Source organism: Ursus americanus, chromosome 17 (assembly GCF_024610735.1).
Source record: "Ursus americanus isolate L20-20 chromosome 17, mUrsAme1.1.p, whole genome shotgun sequence".
Lineage (NCBI taxonomy): Eukaryota > Metazoa > Chordata > Mammalia > Carnivora > Ursidae > Ursus > Ursus americanus.
The window spans coordinates 23,966,330-23,990,894 of NC_142143.1; the positions used below are offsets into that span (position 1 = coordinate 23,966,330).

Here is a 24,565-nt window from a genome sequence, read left to right on the forward strand (position 1 = left end):
TAACTCACCCCAACTATCCTTGCTTGGCAACTGGGCTGTGTTATCACTTAACAAAGCACTCTGACTCCTCTCTGTGACTTAACAAGGAAAATGGCTTTTCTTTTAATTAGAGAAATTTCCCACGAAGGTGCAAACCCTGGGGAGGTAGCAAGCATTGTTCTAAGCACTGAACATGTTTCTCTTCTTTAACAACCCCGGGATGGTACGATTATGATCCCCCTCGTATCAGTGAGGACACCGAGGCCCTGAGCTGTTAAATAACTTGCCCAAGCTCCCAAATTCCCAGGAAAGACCCGTCTGAGTGAACTACAAACCAGACGGGATACTCAGACTTTCTAGATCTCAACATTCATTCTGTCGCTCAAGCAACTGACGATGAGGGAGGCCCTAGGACCTTCCCTACGACTCGTTTCTGTTGTTAGCAAAGGTTTGCAGCAACTCTAAGGGAAAATGCAGAGGGAACAAAATTTGACCCACAGGAACACCCAAAGGGCTTCCAGAAAGAAAAAAAAAATCCCTATGGCACAGCTTTCCCCTCGACCAGAAAAACCTGCATAAATTGCCTCCATTTGATGTTTGTAATTTGCTTCATGGTCCCCGAGGATCTGCTTTCATCGGGGAAATGTGCGGGTGGCGCTCCACCCACCCGAGACCACCTCCCACGGGGTCGAGGGTTTACCTTGTCATAGTAGTATCGAAGGGCTCTGCTCAGCTTATCATAGTTCATGTTTGTTTTGTTCTTCCGGAGGCCCCACAGTTTGGCCACTTCTTCTGCTTTGAGGAGCTTGAATTCACCATCGTTGGAGGTCCAGCAGATCAGGTGCTCGTGTTTCTGGTCCAGCAGCAGCTGCAACAGGAACTGCCACAGTGTGATCGCACTCTCCATACCTGGGGGGAAGGGGGCCAGGTCAGTGTGATCGCTCTCTCCATACCCGGGGGGGAGGGGGCCAGGTCAGTGTGATTACTCTCTCTATACCTGGGGGGGAGGGGGCCAGGTCAGTGTAATGGCTCTCTCCATACCTGGGGGGAAGGGGGCCAGGTCAGTGTGATCACTCTCTCTATACCTGGGGGGGAGGGGGCCAGGTCAGTGTAATGGCTCTCTCCATACCTGGGGGGAAGGGGGCCAGATCAGAGCCACCAGCACAGGTGCCCACCCCAACGGTGGGGAGCGGGCCTCAGGATGGATGCCTCATCTCCTGCCCTCCCTCCCCCAGTGAACCCCACAAAGAGCCGCTTTCATTTCTACCCACCCAGTCCACTTGCACTCAGGTGCCTTCTGGATTCATCTTTGTGAATAGCCACAGATTCAGAAATACAGAGAAGCCCCGTGATCCCTGTAGTCATGACACACGTCCCCTCCAGCTGTGAGGTGGCATCGAAAGGAATGTGAAGGATGGATTGACAAACTACCCACTGCACAAGGACTCTCCATCCCAGCGAGTCCCCTCTTAACACTAGAGTCTGTTCCAGCTCAGACTCTCAAGTCCTTTGCTGGTCAGTCTGAGTCCGTGATCTGCTGAGTCCGTGAAATCTGGACCCCATGATGAGTGTGTTTAGGTAGGGGACTGGGCTCTGTCTACACAACTACATGACATGCTGCCCAGGGAAGGGTCTTTGTCGGGTTGCTCAGCGTCTTCGCAGGACTTGGAAACCAAGCAGAACACCCACATGTCACAGGGGCCCAACGGACAAAGGTTGGTGAACTGAAGGATCACCACTGCCATGTGAAGGGCCCTTTGCTTCCCCAGACATTTGTCTTGTGGCAGATCAAACCCACGGCCACACCTGCTCCGATGGGAAAAGCATTTTTTCCCTGCTATTGAGAGGATTAGAAAATACTCTCTTCCTTTGACTCTGGTGGGGACTTTGTAAGTGCTCTTCCTTCTAAAATGCTGTTCCCTAGCCTTGGAGCCTGGTAAACTCCTACTTACCTGTGATGACCCAGTTCTAAGGGAGCCTTCTTGAAGAAATTTTTTCCCACTCCCCCAGACAGTTCCTTATCTTTAGACATTTGAGGACTTTATGGCAATGGGTACTGATTCTACTGCTAGTAATAATGCGCTTATCAATAGTCCTTACATTAGTAGGTGATGGGGATTAAGGAGGGCACTTATCATGATTAGCACTGAGTGATGACTGCAATGTCGAATCACTATATTGTACACCTGAAACATGACACTGCATGTTCACTATAGTGGAATTAAAATAAAATTAAAAAAAAAATAAATCCTCTCAACTAAGGGAAAAAAACCACGTTTGTTACATGAGGAGAGAAGAGGTGGTTGGGCTGGCCTCAAAAGCTGCACCTCAGGTCACCTGTCATGGTTGCACACATCGAGTGCCCCGGCTTTTAATCTGGGCAGGATGGGAGTGAGTTGAGGGGTGCCGGGTTGAGGAAGCCAGCGGTGACCAGAGGGTAGAAAGCTGGCTTCTGGCTGGAGAAAGTTTCGAAGGCAAGCTGGGAGTGGGGACCGAGCCAGACAGAACTAGGGTTCACCCCCAACGACAGCAACAAGGAGAAGGCAGAGCCGAGGCGCACTGAGCGAGGTGCATGGGCCCAGGACACCGGGTAGCCGGGACAACTTGCTTCGAGGCCCCCTTTGTACCAATATTTGTGTCAATTCCACAACGCCTCCTGCGCATTCTTCTTAAAGGGGCCGCTCTCAGACGGACAAGTGACTTTTGTCCCACACGGGGAAGGAAGTGAAAGCATCTCGCCGTCCAATAACTACTCACTTCCTTCTTCCTTTTCACGTGTTTAGCCGAAAGAACACGTTTTATTATTTCTCTAAGCAACCGTGTGCTTTCCGGTTAAAGGAAAGCAGATTAACAACGCTCTCCAAAAACCCATAAGGCATTTTATTTATGGCTCTTAAAAGAAGACAGTCTTTACAGAAATCAGTCTTCGCCACAATGGCCACTCGGCGTGTAAGACAGTAAATTACGTCACTGTTAGGTCAAAACCACCCCTGCGTCTCCTGAGTCCCGTAAGCACAGCTGCTATGATGCGCGACAGCTCGCCGCCCCGGTTCCCAATAGGAACCCCCCTCCCGATTATTTGTGGGTGAGCCACAAGCTTGCTTCTCATCACTGGCACTAAGAATTGCTAACAGTCGTCTCACATTTTTTGGTGCTCTTTTGGCCAAACACTTCAGACAGTTAGCTTTAAAGTATCTTTGAAACTTTAAGCAGATGCTCAGAGGAACCTGGTCCGAGGGCAGAAGGCTGCCCGCGGGTCGGGAGGCCTGGAGGGAAGGGACAGCCGAGCCTCTGGCTCGTGTGCCAGGGAGGAAGGCGGTCAGCCACCTGCACATTAACGGACTCAAACCAGCATGTTCCACACGGGACAACAGAAACCTATCCGTGTATTTGAATGTATTTACACTTACTGCTTCTACCAGCCAGGACTCCTTGGAGCTGCTCGTGCTGCCTCGAATCCCTGTTCACGGCACTCCAACCCCAGGTATGGGAACCATGTTCTCTGGGCAGAACTTAGGAGCATGAAACGTTCTCAGTCTTTCACTCCCTCTCCCATTCAGGTGACCTCGCAGCAGCGCACGAGGAGGGGTACAGTGCTTTCTTCCCACCCCACTGAAATTCGGGCCTGACCACAGGATTCCGTTTGGCCAACATAAATGTTCAGTAGAAGGGATAACCATGCTGATTCTGAGCCAAGGTCTAAGAGGCTCCACATGTTTGCACTTTTCCTCTTGTGCTCCTCTCATTGCCCCAAAATGACACTGTTTGGAGCCAACGTGAACTCAACCCAAAGCCTGGAGCCCAGGCCCACGACTCACAGTCAAAGGCAGCATCCCTGAAGCTCACCGCAAGAAACATAAATGCCGTGGTATGCCAAGGACACATGGGGAAGTTTGTTAGGTGGCCAAAGTTGACTATGACAACATCTTTGCTTTACAAAATTCTCTCTTCGTTGGGGTGCCATTACCCCGTTACCTTTACACTGTAGGGCTCGCACTCACAATCACGAGGTGCAGCTAAACGTGAAAAAACACGAAACAAAAAACATGAAAAAACATGCACAATGCCAGGGGCGGGGGGAGGTCGGCTGAGCAGATCTTTACTGCGAGGGCCACCAGTCGGCCAAGGGACAACCGTGGGGTGCTACGGCCATGGCCTTAGAGAAAGGTAGAAGAAGGAAGGAAGGAAGGAAAGATAAGGGAGATGAAAAAGAGTAGAGGAGCAAGTGGTGGAGGTGGGGCCCTATATCAGGGGCCCCATAGATTTCTGGAATAGGGAAACTGGGCCAAGAGAAGGCACAGAGCTGTGAATGAGGCATCACAGAGCTACCCCTGACAAGCGCTTAGAGACCAGCAGGGCGGCGCTTAGACCCCAGCTGGCTGGGCCTTGGAACCTTTCCTTCTTCCCCCCTCACCTCTCCCCACACCGAGGTGTCACAGTCGGGCTACGCTGAGGACTGGAGGATTTCTTAGACACGTGACTGCCACCACTCTACAGGAGGGGACCTCGGCATCAAGCCACTCTTGCCTAACGCACAGCAAGCCGGGTGCTGGGGTCCTCATTCTAGCATTCTCCAGCTCTGTTGGCCACTTCTGTGCCCTCACTGGTCTTCCAGTGTCGATGATCGTAGAGCACACACATCTTTATTGTTGGAAATCCCAGCCACACGCTACTCAGAGACGAGTCCCAGAAACCTGTCCCTATGAGTTTATAATCACACCTACGAACAGGTCACCCCCTTCTACACTGGACAGAGGTAATTCTGGGATACAGCGGGGAGCAACGTGGCTCTGGGCCCTCCCACTCTCTCTGGGCAGAGCCATCCAGGTGATTAAAACGCAAGAGTATATGTGGGCAACGGGGCAGAGAGGCCCCCAGCTGACATCACCGCTACGGTTCTCTCCATTCAAGGCCTCTTGCTGGGCTGCTTGTAGTTCCAATCTTAATTTATTTTAATTATGACTAAATACATTTAATCATCATTTACACAGTTGTTTCCACATACAATTATGCTTCACATTCTATCACCTCTCTGCCTGCGACAGATCCTGCCCCCTCTGGGACCCTGGAAAAGATCCTAACATCCTGACTGGGAACATGTCCTTCCAACGACGACCAACAGATTCGCAAATTCATCCAAATGAGTATTTCTATCACCAGGAAAAAAGCTTTAAACTTAATTCTTTTTTTTAATTCTTTGACACCTAAAATCTTTAATGAAGTGCTGGGTCTTAAAATGCAGGTACAATAAAGTCCAATTTATCTGACTGCCTTCATAAGGAGTGTGGGTAATTCAGACTGCAAACTGTGGCTCTCATTAAGCACAAAGTTCAAGAAAGTGTGGATACTTGAGTTTATGTTTGATACGTTATTATGCAAACAGAGACCTGCTTTAAGTTAAACTATTTCATTAGCCTAACCTCCTGTAACCGATTCCCCACAATCCCCTGCTTAAAATATACAGAACACGCGAAAGAAACTGCTGCAAATCTTTTAAAAATATTTCCCAAATCAAATTTTTGCTCATTAGAAAAGGCTTCTCTTTCCCCGGCCCAGACCTGGTTTTGAACGTATACAGCTTTGTCTGGTCTTGTGACGCCATTCTGTACGCACAGATCAAGCTCCGCACTTGGTATTTAGAGGACCCAGCCACTTCTGAAGGCATCACTGCTCTTACAAGAAGAGGTGCCCCTCAGCATTAGACACTTTGCCCTCCGCTCGCTCCCCATCAAAGACGACAGTCACACCCTGGCCAGACCCACCTCCAGGCCACTGCACAGAACAAAGCCACCTGCCAGCTGTCCCAGCTCTCCTCTCCCTTTGTAACTTACAGTCCAGATCTCACCACATAGAAGTTTCATTAGATATTTAAAAGAGTTTGTCCAATTTGAATAATCTGCATACTTCCTTTTAAAGGAGCAAGGGGAAAAAATAGGTTCCCCGTGTTGACAAATTATTTTCATTAAAATTTTTATTATATTCTCCTTTCTATATAAACAAAACTGGATATAAGCTCCTCAAGGTTTGTGATTCTTATATAATGATAAAATGAAGTTTACAAATTAGATGCCTGTGTTGCATTCAAATTACTGATTAATTTTACCTATGACAGATGATGTTTTGTTGAAAGATGTCCCACATTCACGGAAAGGTTATGGCAATGACTGAGCCAAGGTAGCCCTTTTGTGCTTATACCGCTATACCCTATAAAGATTCAATTCTCTCCCCACTTCTTTCGAAAAAGAAAATTTTTTCTTTTTTGAGTGTCCACATTACTCCAAGACACCATCTGGGCATTTGGGAGATATCACTGAACAGAACAGATGAAGACCTCTGTGTCCTCAGGGAGCTCACATTCCAACAGGAGAAGACAGGCCGTAAACAACAATAAACATAGAAATATTCAACTGTAGTGTCAGAAGAACAGAGCTATGGAAAACCACAGCCAGAGCAGTTTAAGGGGGTGGAAGCCAGGGGAGGAGGGTGGCGTCAGCAGAAGGTCACAGAGCGCCTCGCTGAGAAGCTAGGGGTTGAGAAATTCCTTTTTTAAAGCAATTTTGGGGGAGCCTGGGTGGCTTAGTTGGTTAAACATCTGCCTTGGGCTCAGGTTATGATACCAGGGTCCTGGGCTCTGGTCTGAGTCCTGCATCAGACCCCCTGCTCAGCAGGGAGTCTGCTTCTCCCTCTCCCCCTCCCCCTCCCCCTCCTCCTGCTTGTGCGGTCTCACTCTCGGCCAGTAAATAAAATCTTAAAAAAAAACACACATAATTTTCAAAATGGGTAAAATCATTGCTCTCACACAGACATAAAAATGAAGACATGGTAAAGATTCTATTTTATTCACTCGTCAAGGAAGGAACTAGGCAGGCCTTAGAACAAGTTAAAAAATATCCGAATGGATAGAAGCATTTGTAGATGAGAAACACTGAAATGAGTGCACACATGGGGCAAACCTGAGGGTGGGACAGAAGTCAACTGAGCACTGAGAGACACACAGAGAGAGAGAGAGACACGGAGAGAACAGAATTTGCATGTCTATAGACAATAGCTACTTTGCTGTCACTTATCTATAATTAACAGAGTTGTAAATTAGCTTCCCTAAAATCAGAACCACATCACCCAGAGGGGGCACCGTTTTTCACTGAAGCACAATTATTCTCGACAAGCTGCTGCAGGGAGAGAACGAGCCACTTTGTCTGTTTGGAAGGTTACAAAGCGGGTAAGAGCAGCCAGCCCCTCCGGGTTCCAATTCAAGTACTGGTCCCGTCTGGCTGTGGGACTTTGGGTAAGTTCCTTAGCCTTTCTGCGTCTCATAATCCTCATAAGTAAGTGGGGATGGTGATAATAAAAGCATCTCTCTTACAAGGCTGTTGTAAGGACCACTTCAGTTACTCATAATGCAGTTGAACTATACCTGCTACCTGGTGTTATCGAAACGTTTACTATTATTTTTTAAGCAACAAGGAAACCTCTTCATAGAGCATGTTGTGAGGTCATTTGGCTTTCACCTAGCTCAAAGGCTTCATTTCGATACTGTGTCATTGTGGTTTTTGTGTTCATTAGGCAATGACCCTAATGAAGTCACTGGAATCCAAGGACAATCTTCAGCTCTTTGGTGACTGTTTATAAAGTGACTTGAAATATGTTTATTTTGTTATTTTAGACTATCATCAAAAATGAAAGGACAAAAAAAATTTTTTTTGAATTCTGAGAAAACTCAGATCCCTGGGCACATATTTGCTGACTCCAGCTTAAGAAACATTGGTTCAAAATGCCTCCCAGCTGCTCTGAGCCCGTGGGTGCCCACACCTCCCTTGGGGCTAATTCCACCCCACTTCTTATGCTCCTGGAGGGGGGAGGGCAAGGAGTCATGTAGATGAAAGCTACTGGGTCAGAAAAAGGGAAGTGTTCTAAAGTGACCTCCCAAGGGACACCTGTGACAACATGCTTACGACCACCAGTGCTGGAGCCCACACTGCCGGCCAGGGCAACAGATGTGGAGAGGAAAGGGGCGGAGCTGGCCACGAGTAAAGGGCTTGTCTTGTGGCCCCAAACAGGGGAGACACCTAGGCAGACTGAGTGTGGCTTTCCACCCCCATTCTGTGTCTTCAACTCTTTTGTTTTCAAAGCCTGCAAATCTTATCCTTGACTCCTTCTTGAATCTGGACGAGCCGCACAGAGAAGGGTGCTACAGACCGGACACGCTGACCACGCTCTTTGGCCCTGGCGCCCTCGTCTGCCTCCTTGCGAGCCTCCCGGCCACGTGGCACTGGCGTCTCAACATCTCTCCCTAAGTCAAGGGCACTAGCCCCAGTCCCCCGGCACACTAACTCATCTCAGGCACACTTCCTCTGGCCACCGGGGGACAGCAGTAAAACGCAGCCGTCAGGATGACGCTGGATCGGGTGGCTCAAACAATAGGCACGACGGGCTGAGGAGACAGAAAGGCTGCCCGGCTGCTCCCACATGAAAGCAACGTACACGCACACTTACACGTACACACGGGGCAAACGCTCATGTCAGGGATCTTTTCAGCATGTCTCACGGCCTGCCTCACAGACTTAGTCCTTCATTCGTCTGTCTCTTCTAATCTTAAGAGCCTTATCTTTGCCTTCTCTGTATGCAGCAGGCGCTTCTACTAAGTCCTCACCCTCCATCAAGCCCTCTCCCTGTATTATCTCATTTAATTCGGACGACACCTCTAGGAGTTGAATACATTTACCCTTCCCACTTTGTCGATGAGAAAATGGAAGACCAGCTGTGGAAAAGCAGGGGCCCCGGAACAGTCTGCTCAGTGTGTGGTCAGCAGCGCCAACTGTGGATCACGGCCCGTGACAAGAGGAGTACGGAAATCGAGAGCAAGTGTACAGAGACTTCTGTAATTTGTCATTATCACCATATCCACATACGTGATCAGTGTAGGTCCAGCTCACTGGCACCAGCTATGTACTAGTCAGAATCGTGAACTGGAACCACGCTAAAATGTGTGACATTCAAGGTTTTTCAGTCATAACCCAAAAGTATACAAAAATCTAGAATTCACTGATTTCATTAGAAGATTTAAATATAGGGGTGCCTGGGTGGCGCAGTCGTTAAGCGTCTGCCTTCGGCTCAGGGTGTGATCCCGGCGTTATGGGATCGAGCCCCACATCAGGCTCCTCCGCTAGGAGCCTGCTTCTTCCTCTCCCACTCCCCCTGCTTGTGTTCCCTCTCTCACTGGCTGTTTCTCTCTCTGTCGAATAAATAAATAAAATCTTTAAAAAAAAAAAAGATTTAAATATAACTATAGGAAAAATCGTGGGAACTGGCAACTAACCAAGGAGTGAAGACGGATTTTAAAATGCAGCAATACTTGCTTTTAGATGAATGTTAAGAAAAATTAATACACTGATAAAGAAAGGGGGGGTAATCAGAAGGGGGAATGAAACATGAGAGACTATGGACTATGAGAAACAAACTGAGGGCTTCAGAGGGGAGGGGGTGGGGGAATGGGATAGACCGGTGATGGGTAGTAAGGAGGGCACGTATTGCATGGTGCACTGGGTGTTATATGCAACTAATGAATCATCAAGCTTTACATCGGAAACCGGGGATGTACTGTATGGTGACTAACATAATAAAAAATCATTAAAAAAATCATTAAAAAAAGAAAAATTAATACACCGAGTTTGTGGAAATGGGTTGCAAAATCTCTTTTCTAGTGAGGTCAACATACCTCTGTGAGACTGGCTTCTCTCCAGTGTAATTGAAACAAAACACAAGTAGTTTAGATACATCATGTCCCGCAAGTAGCATTATTGTATCTAACCTAGATTAAATTCATTAGTCAGCAAGAGGCAAACTCTTCCTCCATTGAAAGTTTAGTGTTGATAAATATGGTGTTTGTTTAAAGTGTGCTTATAGGCATTTAATACAAGGAATCTCTGGTTCACTTACAACCTTTTTGTTTGGTTAAAATTACTACAGGGCAAAAAGTTACCAGTTATTAATAATGATCTTTTTTTTTTTAAAGATTTTATTTATTTATTTGACAGAGATAGAGACAGCCAGCGAGAGAGGGAACACAAGCAGGGGGAGTGGGAGAGAAAGAAGCAGGCTCCCAGCGTAGGAGCCTGATGTGGGGCTCGATCCCATAACGCCGGGATCACGCCCTGAGCTGAAGGCAGATGCTTAACCGCTGTGCCACCCAGGCGCCCCTAATAATGATCTTCTATATTAATTGCCTTTGCATGCACTTTCAGTGGCTATGTAATTCTTTTTCTCATTACACTTATTTTATTGAAATGTCATTTCATGCCTGTAAAATCTATCATTAAAAATTGGGCTGCTATTTTGGTATCTTTATTCTTTATTTTTCTTGTATGTCACAAAATTATCAGTCCACAGTGTTTAAGAAATTTTAAAAACTAGTCCTTTTCCACTGATGGCCTGGGAAGTACTGTTCCCAAATGCTGACTCAGTGAGTACCGACCTTTGTTTTGCTTGCTGACCTATCCCCAGCTTAGATCAGTGACAGGTCACCCTAGACACCCAGCGAACATTTGTCACATGAGTGAACGAAAAAATAAAACTGAGGTTAACACATGCCACAGCCTGCACCCTTACCTGCTCTGTAATACTGCCTGGAACACGCACGAGAACTAGGATTAGGCTCTTTGGAGAAGGCTTTCTAGAGGAGGGAGTAAGAGCACTCACCCTTCAAACTGAAGGGTGGGTAAAACTTTAAAGGGGTGAGAGAAGAGCGGCTGAAGTCCCCCACAGCAGGCTTGGAAGCATCAGTAAAGGCCAAAGCAAGAATCAGGCCGGGGCGGGGAGGGGGGGGGGGGGAGGGGTTTGCTGGAAGGAAATTTACCGCAATTTACCCAGAGGCAACCTCTCCCACTTGAGCCTGAAAAACAGAAGTCACCAAGGAGCAGGGATTATGTGCTCCCTTCGGTTCCACCAAGGCTCCAGCAGCTGCTGGGCTGACAGAAGACTCGGTTCTACCCACCACTGCCAGCACTGCTTGGGCACCTGGAACCTGCCTCTCGAGGCCAACTTACAGTGAATAGTGTAAGTTAATGCTCAGGGACCAGCTCTTTGCTAGGGGTCCTGGTAATTTTGTATTTCTAATTTGGAGGGGGTGGTACAAAGAGGGTCTCTCCAAACTGCTTATGCTACAAGCCCCACAAAACCTAGACGTGCCCCTGGGGAACCTCTCTTCACGCTGCCTCTTTCCTCCTAGAAGCTGCTTTTCCTCTTCTCGGAAGTGGGCATTCTTTCTGTCGGCCACAGGGTGGCGCCAAACATCTTGATGCGAGATGGGGCGGCCCAGACTCTATGCAAAGAATGAGGTTTTTGCTGCCATTCTTAGAAGTCGAAATACCAACTTATTTTTTCTTCTTTCTATTGATGGCAACCTAACACTTCTCTTTGTATGTTCCTGGTTTCATTTTTAAAGTTACACTAAGGTAAGGGAGTTGAGGGGACAGAATTATTTGATTTTCTAAAGCTTACATATTGTGGGAACTAAAGAAATTGGCCAACTTAGAAAACAAAACAAAACAATTTTAGTCAGAAATTAGAGGGCTCAAGGAAAGGAGAAAACTCCTGTGTAAGAAGCAAACAAAACAGGTGCTCAATAAATATGTCTTTTTGCTTGCTAAAACTTGAATGGTTAGAGAAAAGAGGCTGCATGTTAACACTTTAACCTTCAAAATTGTCTTATTTCCACTCCTCTGTCCACAGCAGCACCTACTAAGTGTTTGTATCCCATTATATTATCAATGCCCAAGAGAAAGGGCAGGAACCGTTTCATTATATAAAACAAACCTTAGGTACTTAAGTCAAGGAATTGGAAAGCAACAATTTGTATCATTTGAGATAGGCAGTAACTCAGCACAGAATACCTTTAAAGCATTAAGTAAGGACAGCATTTCTAACTATGCAGCCCACACTTGACGTCTTTATTATTTTTATGAGGTGGAATAAAGATTACTTAAATTTATTTATTTATTTTTTAAGGATTTTATTTATTTGACAGAGAGAGCAAGAGAGAGAGAGAGCACAAGCAGGGGGAGCAGCAGAGGGAGAGGGAGAAGCAGGCTTCCCACCCAAGCCAGGAGCCTGATATGGGGCTTGATCCCAGGGCCCCCAGATCATGACCTGAGCTGAAGGCAGATGCTTAACTGACTGAGCCACCCAGGCGCCCTACTTAAATTTATTTTCAAAAGACATTTTAATTATCATCAACCGCCACATGTAAAATTTTAAAAAATGCCCATCTGTGAGGCCAAGTTCAAGGCCCTTAAAGCTCTTTTTACTTATTAACAAATGTTTATATTCTCATTCATTCTGTGAATATCTACAGATTGCCCATGTTTAAAGGGCAGGAGGCATAGGGAGAGGGAAATTAGCCATTGCTCAGTCTACTTATTTACCGTTTATAATAAGTTGGCCATGTTCTTCAAGTACAGTTTTACAAATACAATTTACAGAATTTACAAATTCTCTTCCATCTGAGGAAAGAGACAGGGATGGGGGGGTGGGGGGCACTGTAAAAGAGACCCATGAAACTGTGTTGTCTCTGGGTACATTAGAAGTAACTCCATTGGTTCATCGGTGACTTCTCTGTGGGTGAGTTTCCTTTGGAAAAGTAAATGGACGGCTGCATTAACTCTGGCAGGGAAAGCGTGTTTGAGCCATTCTACTTCCTCCCACATCTGTATATTCATGCCATTTCCCACCCCACCCTGCTATTATACAACCCTAGCCAGTCTTACCCCATGGTTTCAGATAGACCTGCACTGAGCTCACCTGGGCACCTCTGTGTTCCCTATTTGGCAACATCCCCAAATTGCCTAATGTTCTTGGTGCAGAGTTTGTTCTTTCTGGGCTTGAAGAAACCATAATCAGTCCAGAGGGTTCATAAATAATTGGTCGTCCCAGAAGTACAAACCTATTTCTCTGTACCTCAAAGAGACAAGTCCATTTGAGTGAGAGGGTGCATGGGGAAAGTTCAGCACAGTGCCCTGTTGTGAGCCTTCAGCAAGGCTTACTGTTGCTTTCATCTGTGTCTTCTATGGTGCTTTCCACAAGGCTCCCACCAGTGGAGCTATTCAGTGTTAGCCGTCCTTACACTAGTGTCACCCAGCAATTCCAACATGGCGCCCGGCAGACCACAGGCATTCCATAAAAAGGTTAGTAGAGTGAATCTAAATTTCTTTGAATCTCAATTTTTCACCCTTAGGGTGGAGGTTGTAACTGACTTCAGAGACTCTTCTATAATGTGCTAATGAGCCCACACATAATTTTATTCTTTTTTTTAATCTCTGGAGAAAGATGGACTTGTCCACTTCTCCAGTGTCTTCTGACTGCAGGAGCCCTGCCTCTCCCCTCATGTCTTGTCAGGTAGACACACACACACACACACACACACACACACACACACACACAGAATGTACGCTCTGCAGTCTTAAACATACACATCACCATTTAATCTCTTCTTTGAAAACATCACACACAATTTTATTGGGCAGTTAAAGGAATACAAGCCTGCTAGATCAAAGCAGCCAACTGGTCACCCAGCCTTCCCAAAATGAGGCTGTAGTTCATTATAGCCACTCGGGTAACCACATCCACCTCCCTCGTATATCGACATGCCCAGGAAACAGATTTAGAAATCCTGGGCACTGCAGGGAAAATCTTTTCAGGTAACCCACTGTATTTAAAGAGCAGACCACGTCCTGAAAGAGGAGTAGGACCATAAAACTCAGAGGTTCCGACAACCTGGGCCCGTCCCCAGGTCCCCCTCCACAGAGTCTCGTCGGGAAGCACAGGCTTTACTGACAATGTCTTTTTCTTGAAACAGACGGGTTGTTCCTTCCCAGACTTTTCTGGATGAAAACCCAAACGTTCACTTTCTTTGCAATTGTTTTTGTTGCCCATGTTTTTTGCGCCTATCTTAATTCTGGCCTGAAGCACGTCCCCCTTCAGTTCTCATACTTGGTAACATTCAGCTTCCTCTTCTGCAGGTTGCAGGCAGGAAACTGGAAAATGGGCCACAGGAAACCTGGCCTCCTACATCTGTCCCACTTTGTAACTGCAGCTCTGGTTTCATTTTGCTTTGTGTGTCAGCTCGGTTTTAACCCTCAACACGACGGCCAAACTCTGCTTTCTGGAAGAACACTGCTGTTCTTATTGCCCAAGAAAACTCACTGAGACTTTTGTTTCCTCCCCAGAGTAATTAACCCTATGAATTCAAAAGGGAAAAAAATACTAAGCAAATTCTCCTTCAACAGTAGCCATTTGGATCAAAAGCATATGGAGCTAGAAAAATGATTCATTGGATGTGATAAAGCCACCGATAAATCCCCAGTGCAAATCCAGACTACTTTAGAGTACGGTACACAGAAGTTATTTTAGATAAATTGGATTACCAGTGGTCCGAGGCTCCCTGACAAAGTTTACCTTGTGAGCTTTTGATAAATAATGTATGAAAAGAAGCTATACTCATACCTCATTATAATCTCTTTCATTATGACACTGTTTCAAATCATATTTCTTCACAATTATCACCATTAAGTTGGACTGTATGAAATTGTTTGTAAGGGTCCAAAACAGCCAAATACCCACAATCTCATAGAGTCAACTTAAAAGCATATTATCACATAGAGAATAGACACACACACACACACACACACACACACACTCACACACACACTCACATCCCCGAGCAGTATCTTCTTCCTAGATTTGGTCCATGGACTCTTTTGAGGATCTGAAATTCTCTAGGGGTGGAAATAAAGTTAAACTCATACGAAATACACATAATTTCAATAGGATTTGTAAAACACTAAAGATAATTTATAAAGAGCAAATAAAGAGTCCTATTCTAAAGGAAATGTTAAGTACATCCTCCCTGACCAGCAGTACTAAGATTCCATGGAATTCTCAAGAAAAGAGCTAATATCCACCCCCCCAAATCTGTTATTTCTTTAAATAGGAGCTTTTCCTTTTTAGTGTGCACATTTGATGAGCATTTATTATGTACCAGGCATTGGGCTCAGCACTTGATACACATCTAAATTTAATACTCCATGGGGAAGTCTTGACTTCAAAAGGTGAAATAAGACACTCATGGCCACAGGAGTAATATGGACAAACAGAGACTCATATTCAGGGGCATCTGGCTCCAAAGTCCAGGTCCTTAATCATCACACAGAGTTCCTCCAGCAGAGGCTACATTTCTTATATGCACACCTCACTGCTGTTAAGAGAGAAGCCTCATTTTAACTCAGTGGGAGATGTAACGTTCCCACTATGAATCAAATCAGGACATTTCCTTGTTTATTTCGGACTTTGCTTCATCTGTGACTCCAGTTATTCCAATTGGCCCCGTTTTAAGAGAAAAACTGTGAACCCAGGCCATCATCACCTTTTTAAACCAATTTCTCTTTAAAAAGATCTGTTGGTTTAGACACGCTCCAGGTTCATTCCACGCTAAATAATCGAGGCAGGCTCTTGATTATGAAGACAGGAGAAGCTGTCCCTTCTGCACCTTGGCTCCCTTTCAGCAGGAGAGCCCATCCTCCTGCTTGGTGTGGGCACACAGGCTGGCAGAACAAGAGGGTGAAAGTCAAGAAAAGAAATGCGAGGGATCTAGCCTGGCTCCAGAGAGACAGTCCAAACCCTGCATGCATGTCTCCTAACAATAGAAGGAATCATGGGCAGCACTTTGCCTGCGGATAGGGACAGACTGGAAACCCCACAAAAACTATATGACAGTGCCCAGTGCGGCACCGGCACCCGGCAAGGAGCTCAGAATTGTTCCTTTAGAAACAAACACCTCCGGGAAGCCCTGTTTCAGGTTCTAAGGAAGCAGTGTTTGGGATTTTGTGGAGGACCGCGACAAGCACATGAAAACAAAATGCTGTCTTGCATTCGGTACAACTTACTTAAAGTCTTGCAAACGGTCCTTACATGTGAGCTTCCATTGAATAAGCTCCCTAAGTCCCAGTGGGTATTTTTTTCCTCCCATACTTCCCTGGATTCTTCTATTTCAAAGGCCTTTGAATGAAAAATCTTTTACCTACACTTCTGTACTGTTCATATTTTAAAAACCTGATCCCTATGCGTAAGGGGAAAAGTTGGAAATCAGAACATAAATTCCATCGCAGGCAGGGCCTTAAAGAGTTGCATGGTCTCAGGCAGGGAGGTCAACTTCTCTCTGTTTCAACTTCTTTATCTGTAAAGCAGGGATAAGGCGAACCCTCTCCCCCTCGATACACGAGTGCCATCACACTGAAAGACTCTATACGATTATTTTGAAAATAAAAATCCAAGTTACCCTTTTGGTCAATGCCCTGCACAAGTGATCTTTAAAACGGGAATGGAACAATGCCTTCAGCTTCAAATCAAACCTTAGCAGAGATATTTTTTAAATCTATGGTTGTCTTAACATCAGGAAACGTTTGTTTGCTCACCGGGTTATGACAGTTCTATGAAAATCAAAAAATAAAGGAAATCTTACACACTGCCTCCACTAGAATGAAACCATAATCTTTCAGATAAACTTGAAAGCTTTTCTGTGCTAAATAATTAGTTGGTGAAGGCCAAAAAGTCTATACCCGGCATAGTCCGAAAACTTCTGCATGATACAAAATGATGGCGGATTTTCCACATCCAGAAACTAAAACATTTCCTGCCAGCGCATCCTCCAAACCCTTCTATTGTGTTGAAACTGTAAAATCTTTCTAAATCAGGACTTCCTCCTATTATGCTCTAGAGGCGTCTTTCTGGGAAGGGTAGATCCAAGGCAAAAGGTAGGAATTCCCGCAGCACCACCCAGTGGAAACGTTAGAAAAAAAAATGCAAGATAAAATATGTTTCGTCAAAGAAACTTCACATCTTAGCTCTTCTCATGAAAAATCTGGACACTGCTCTTGTCCATCAGTGGCAAGCAGCACTGGGCCCCTCTTCCTCGGGCCGCTCCTCAAATGCCAGCCACGCAGAGGATCCCGGACACGGCCCTCCCTGTCCCCCACACGTGCGCACACACGGAGCGGACACCAGGGTGGGGAGGAAGGAGGCCCCGGGTGGGGTCAGGTGTGGGCTGCGACACCATCTCTTCCTCTCAGGAGGATTCCCAGGGGACCCTGGGGGCCGGGAAATCTGCACAGCTGTGCTCAGCATCCCGGTCCTGCGGCAGCTCTGGGCGCTTCCCGCCAGAAAGGTGACCATCTGCGCACCTTCCCTGGCCGGGCTGCTTCCACCCTGGGGCGCCTCCAACATCCGCGCTGCACGTCTGCCCCCCGAGGGCCACCCCGGGAAAGGCCCAGAGCCCTTCCTCGTGGCCCAGATCCCTGTCCCCCCAAATCTCTCTCCGGTGTGACCCTGGCTTCTGCTCCCCTGTCCTGCCAAAGCCCCCGCGGGTCCCCCAGGCTGCGCATGTGTGGTTCCGTCTCTCTACCTCACTTCCTAGCAATCGAACATGTCTCTCTTCACCAGCCGCTGCTTCTCACGCACGCATGACTCGTCAGGCTGCTCAGCTTAGGAACCCTTGACCTTCTCCTTCCAGCTTTCCCTCACGGCCCTAGGAGTGGCCTGGAGAGGGAGAGACGTCATGGTCTTCCCAGAGAGACTTCTCTTGTCTCTTCTATGGAACTTAAAATCATAAAGGATCATGTCCTCAATCATTTCTGGAAGGTTAAGTCCCCAACATCAGCCCTCCTGGCAAAGTCGGCTTCCTGTCTTCGTGGGGTAAAGCTACTAAAACTGCTTCAGACGGCTTTTAAAAAGAGTACAAGAGAAAGTGATACTCGTGAGCTGATCTCAGTGTTCTTTGGGAGTATATGATCAGTGTTAAAACTTTATAAGACAGCATTTTTGAGCTGCTAATTTACAAATGGCTCACAATATGATAAATCTTTTCCTTTTTTCTGAAATTTAGCATATGTCAAAATGTGGCGGCTCCTGGAAAGGTCAAGATTCAGCCGGTGTATGTGGACATGAGCTCGTGTTTGGGTCCTGCTTCAAACCGTCGTGCCGCTAATACAGTTAGGGGCTCCTGGGATCTGTGACAGCTTTAGAGGTTGTTGAGAAGCCCAAGGGCCACCTCACATGGATGGCTAGCTAAGCAAGGAAATGGACTCCTCCGGGCTTCTAGGGGCTTCTACATTCTGTGGGCACTTTAGCCGCCCCGCCTTCCTTCCTTCCGTGCTCTTCTCAGCAAAACCCTTTCATGGTTTAGGAAATGCAAATGCGAGGCATCAACATTTTTACATAATCTGGTATGATAATATACTCACTTTGCAAGGGATCTATAAAAAAACAGTGGGCTGCAGTCTTCCAAATGTCATCACCCACTCATGTGGTGGACACCTGTGGGGGTTTCAGCTGCATCTCAAGTCGTGAAGGTAGACCAGCCCTTTTATGGTTTTACTGTCTCCACATGCATAAATTTCCCTCACATTTTTGTGCCTTTTGCTACAGATGGTGGTTATGGGACCAAATGCAGGGGTTCTTCTAAACTTCAATAACTTTTCATAGAGTTCTTTTTAAGACGAGGCCAAAGTATAATGGCGGAAGGGCACAGTGGCGCCCCAAAGACATCTCGTTTTCCACTGAGTGTCTAGTTAAAATCGAGCCTGACTTGTCGACCAGCTGCAGTAAGTGGAGCACATTTAAAATATCTTGGTGTTCATGGTGAGTCCAGTTATTTCTAAGAAAACTGTTGTAAAAATAGTGATTTCAAAACTCTCCCAATGCCTTGTATTTTAAACCTATTTACTAACCCCCCACGTGCACTGAATAAATGAACCAAAGAACATGGACAGGGCCATCAAGCGGAAGACCGATGGTTCCTTCATTTGTGCCCAGCTAACGTGCACACCAATGTCCTTCGAGAAGCCTGCAACAACATCTGATGGAAAAGACTGGCTGTTGGTACACGTGCATCAAACAGCAGATAGACACCCCAAAGCGTCCTCACGGCCCTTACTTCCCATTCGGGAATCTGCTGTCCACGAGCGTGGCTGGGCCCTTTCCTGAAATGTCACATACAACATGGATACTCTACTCTTCCAATAATTGTTCCACAAGACTGTATTAACTGTAAAAAAAAATAATAACAGCTGATCCTGCTTTAGAGGATCTTTCCCCCCTTGCTAAAGAAAGTCACCCTTTTTGCATTTTCATCATCTGGAGCATGTATGATCTTCTATGTCAAGGTCTTAAAGTTTCTCCTTCTCCCGAAGACAAATTAGGTCTTAATATTTAGGTTAAGAGGAAAAAAAAAAAAAAAGAAAGAAAGAAAAAGCAAAGGCTGTGGCAAAGGCTGGCAGAGGATGTGTTCTTGTGGTCCAGCTCTGATTTAAATCAAACAGGGCAATGTTCTCATTTGAGAGCAGGGACTCTGAGCTTTGGAGAACCCCAGGGTACTTGGGACATTTTGTTTGATTCAAGGCCTCTTCTAACAGCATATACATTTGTAATAAAAGTAATTCACTTTAAGAAAATGTTAGCACTCTTCAAATCGCTCAATTTATCCAAGTATCATAAACGCAGAATTGAGAATCAGCACTGAAGCATCCAAAGCAGTGAATTAAGCAAGGGTCAGGGAACATCGAGGGGCTGACTTGAGTGATGCTTTTGCCTCGAATATCAAAGAGGAGTTTGGCCCATCAACAGGCATTCCTGCCCTCCACTAGGGGCTCTGCACAGATGTGACGACAGGTCTCTGCCTGGGGTTTCATCAGTTCCAATCCTGAATCCAGAATGCCACTTGGAGAATTTGGAGATGTTTGTTCTAAAACACTTTTAAAAAGAAAAAATGAAATAAAAATAAAAGGCGATGCTCTACCACCCAACACCTTCTGGTCTAAGCGATCAGTTTCCAGATCTTGGAAAACAGGCAGAGACCTTAGCAGAAACAACTTCCCTACCAACGCTCATGGATTTTAGATTCCAGAAGATTTCAAAATGCAAAACCATATGAGAACATCAAGGCACTGCATCCAGACACGCTCTCCCAAATAAGCTTAAAAGGTTAGCTCCCTTCTTGTATATTCTTCATGGGGCTGGCTGAAATTAGGAATCTGCACTTTGTCCTCTCCTATAAATTATATTTTTTAAAAATCCAAGTTTTCTCTGAGTTCCCACAGTGAAATAATGGTTCTTTTGGGTGAGAAGTTTAGCAAATGTCCCCTTATGCTCCCGTCTTCTCTCTTGGGGCTCGAATCCTACATGAGGAGAGCAGCTCTAGATGTAAGAGGAGCAAAAAGTGAGAGCATATTGTCCCACTCTCTTCGACTCAGGCATTCCTCTTGTCGCCTAGAATGTGAAGATTCACACACGCACACGCGCACACGCACACACACACACACGTCAATGCTTATCGTCTTCACTTTCAAATGAACTCTGACAATCAGGGCTTATATTTTAGCCTCTGAAGCAAAACCTTCCAAACTCCAGTCAGTGGGAGACAGTGGGGAGATTGCATTTCCAGTTCACTGAGTACTAACCAGAGAAGTGCTCTTAACTCTGCTAGGGAATTGTTTGACCATATGCCCCTTTCCTCCCTTACTCGAGCATTCAGACCTTTCTGGGCCTTAGGATCCTCACTCTGAGGACGAGAACTTTCAGATGCAGACAGTGTAAGAGAATCCTTGCTGTTAATTCTTACAAAGAATTCCTGAGCATATCCTGGAATAAATTCTGGGGCTTGTTTTGCTGTTGTTTTCATCTCTCTCTTCTGACAGTGAAATGCAGGGAGAGAAATCTGCTAAATCATACATTCTGGTAAATCAAGGTTTGACTATCAACAAACTGGTCTTTGGCAAAACCCAGCTGAAATGCACAGCGGACCCAGCCCTCCTTCACCAAAGCCAGTGGAGGTATTAGTCATCCATCCTTTCAAATACACAAGCAGTGTCTTTGTTATTCTCAAAATCAATCAGAAATCAATCAGAAACAGCATTCATTTAATACAAGAAGTTACAGAGAAAAGCTACACACAGGTTTTAGTATAAGTGAAGACGGACTTTTAACTGCAAATATTATGGAACGCAGCCCAAAGGAACTACCAAAACTTCGTCAACTGAAGTCTTGATGAAAGACCAACGGTAGTTGTTGTAGAATGATCAGTTTTAACATGGAAAGAATTGTACATCAAGACCCTTTCAAGCTGCACTGACCTATGAATTACTTAACTGTTAACCAACCATTCCCAGTACAACACCGGTAGCAACAACAAGGCTGACGTTTGTCCTCTCAGATATTAACAAACTTGTTTCTGTACATCTACTTTTCTCGCAAGTCTGGACAAAAACTCTGGAAAATGACCTCTTCCTGGCTGTCTTTATGATTTAACCATGAGATAGGTCTCTTATTAATCCACGTAATTCATCATCTAGGAAAGGGTTGGATTTATGCATGACAATAAAGTGCTTTATCAAGTCCAACGGCAAGTTTTCCCCCTTCAGATTGTTTATAATTCAATGAATGCCAGGTACTGGACAATGTGCCGGGATAAACACGAGGATGAGAAAAACAGAGCAGGCCCAGAGGGAGCGTCAAGACTGAAGGCCGCGACAGACGTAAAACACATCATGACGCATCGGCCGGCAGGTACCTCTCGCTCTCTGAGTCTGATGGATTCGAGGGTTTGGCAGACACTCCAGCTAACAAGGGAGGCCATGCTATCAACTCTACTTGGTTTCTGAATTTGGGATAATGAGTATTAATGAATAATGAGGGACACCACCCCTATCTCCAGAAATAGAGATCTCAAACTATTTAGCATCTGTGTTTGGAGAGGGAGAATTTGGAGAGGATACTGAGGAAACCTGTAAATAAATATGGCAAGAGCTCCGAAGGCCGGGACAGGTGACTAGATGACAGTGGGAACACCAGCCTGGGGACCCAGCAAATGCTGAGGCCTGGAGGATGGCTGCAAACTGGCAAAGTGGAGTGAGCACAATCGATGGGAGTGGGGGCAGGGAAGGGAATTCCCAGGAGAAAGAAGAGCATTTGGAAAGGCCCAGTAGCCAGAGGGCACAGGACACACATGAGGAATGGAAGAAAAGCCAGGGTGCCTGGCCCAAATCACACGGTGCGGCCTACATGAAGGATTTTGGTCTCTACCCTGGCCGAAGCCACTGGGAGATTTTAAGCCAAGGTGTGACACAGTCAGACCTGTGTTTAAAGGACCGCTCTAGCTTGTGGATAGACAAGGGACTGACGAAGGCCAGAGGGAATGAGGGACCCCTTGGACACAGCAGTGGAGCATGGAGAGCATTTTCAAAGACTGTAGGAAGGAAGGAGCAGGGACCGAAACTGGTGATCAAAATCTTATCTGGGCCTACTCAGCATCCAGTCCAGAGACAGTCACTGGGGTCCCCAAGAAGGAGGCGACTATGGGCCATTAGCAATGAGTGATGCTTGTTGCAAACCTTACAAAAAGGAGGAAATGAAGCACAACAGCAAATATCAACCTTCCCTTGAGTGTTCCTTATTCGACAAGGGGCCAGAATGGGATTGAAGGGGAAATTTATGGGGAACCCCTTTTCCCACCACAAAATACTTCGCTTAAATCGCTGCATATGCCTGAAAGTTGGCTGTCTGGGGAGGACAGCAAAAATTCACATCACGTTTTCACGACTCTTAGAATTCAAGTTCCTTACTCCAAAATAGTAGTACAGGAGAACTTTTGACTTGAAAGGAATTATCCCAGCCTCTACACTTCAATCCCTTCACCATCCAGCCAGAGAAACTGAGGTCCAGGAAGATTAAGAGAGAGCCCCTTAACACAATTTGTTTTAAGGGAATCTGAGCTGTCCTGCAGCCCACATATCACTTTTGGTTAGCGTATGCGGTATTAAACAATGTAGAGGGGATTTTTCCTCCTATGGTATTGCTGGGGAAATCCCCACATTCTAATGATTTGTTTTTAATCAAGCAAATTAAATAAAAATACTGCAGTATTTTATCAAGGTGTTCTGGGGTTTAAAAACCTACATGGTAGAATCATGAAATTGCCATAATAAAAAGAAATAGCTAGGGAATGTTTCAGGCAATGGAAATATTCTCTATTTGGAGGTAAGGGGTGGGGATTCCATGGGTATATAAAAAAAATATTGAGGATCTGTCCATTTCCATATATGAAATTATACAATTTAAAAAAAAAGACATCAAGGTTCTCAGATTCCTTGTTCTACTGCTTAGAGTAAAGGATTCCTGACTGCAGTCTAAAAGAAGGCATTAGAGAAGTGTGTTTTATACCTACCCCATCACTTCCATTATTTACACATGGAAAATTAGAAATTATTCTTACATATGGTAGCTTTAAAAATACTTATGATACCATGTGCTTTAGAGCTTCTTTTTAGAGCAGGTGAATAAATTAATTTTAGTTTAACTCAGAATATAGTAGTAAAACTATCATCTTAATGTCTTCAAAAATATACAAATAAGTCTTGAAGACAAATTATAAAATAATCCCATTTAATTCTTAGAATAATTTAACAATTACTTTCCAGGAAATACACATTAAAACACATAATCGATGAGTTAATAATTCCTAGTGTAATTCAAACCAAATTACCATTTATTGAAATGACCAATTCAAGGTTTATTTTTAAATGGCTGACACATACGCTAAGTTTCCAGTAATGCATGAAAGGCCATTTTTATTATGGTTATAGGTAGGAGTCAAATTTCTGCAATTACTTAAAAGACTGAATGATCTACCATTTTTGAAGGCCTTTAGGATTCGTTAACAGAAGGTTACATACACATACACACACACACACACACACACACACAAATAATTCCATTTACTGGGGCTGCATTTTAAGTGGCAAAACCAGAGTTTTGTGCCATAAAACCACAGTCTCTCCGCCACAGTTTCAACCAAAAAGTTGAATGATCTTAATTCAAACTGGCCATGGGCAATAGTCCTCTTGAGCTGAAAAATCCACCGAAAACAACAGTCTCAAAGTTTGGAGACTCTCCAGATATAAAATGAAACAGCAATAACTAAGAATGGTCACAATGTATAAAGAGGCACCTTCCTCCCACCTTATAGTTAAAGTTCAAGGTACATTTTCGGTTTAACCTCGCTTCTCTTTTTTCATCATCTAACATTCTATTTTGATGTGTAGTGCCCTGGACTTCCTGTTACTACATCTTGATATTCTACTGCAAATGATGACTCATTCTTAAATCATAGAGAAACTCATCAAAATCCCAAATTTCACAGCACATATGAATTCGGTCTTCTAAGAGGTCAGCATTCTTAGAACAGTACTTGGAGCCGCAGAGACAAAAACACTGAACAAGTCCATGTAAAAACTTATGTCAATCTACTGTCAACACATTTATTAGATCAATAAATGCATGCTCTATGTGCAGTAATTTTGGTCTAAGTACTAGTTATGAAAATGTGTTACATGGTATGTTAAGTAAAAATAAATTACAAAGTATAGTGTGACTCCAATGAAAAGTTTTGTGTGTGTATACACACACACACACACACACACACACACACACACACACACACACATTCTAGGACACTGAAAAAATATATCCAAAATGTTAACAGTGGGAT

General features: G+C 45.1%; 1 protein-coding gene across 1 annotated transcript in view; it reads right to left on the bottom strand.

Annotated features, from left to right (window-relative positions):
• Positions 1-24,565, bottom strand: part of ELK3 (ETS transcription factor ELK3) — a 66,732-nt gene that overhangs the window by 38,026 nt on the left and 4,141 nt on the right. The window contains exon 2 of the mRNA XM_045779480.2: positions 680-888. Within this exon, the coding sequence (XP_045635436.1) occupies positions 680-886 (207 nt within the window). The 5' untranslated portion in view covers positions 887-888. The remainder of the gene's footprint in view (positions 1-679; positions 889-24,565) is intronic.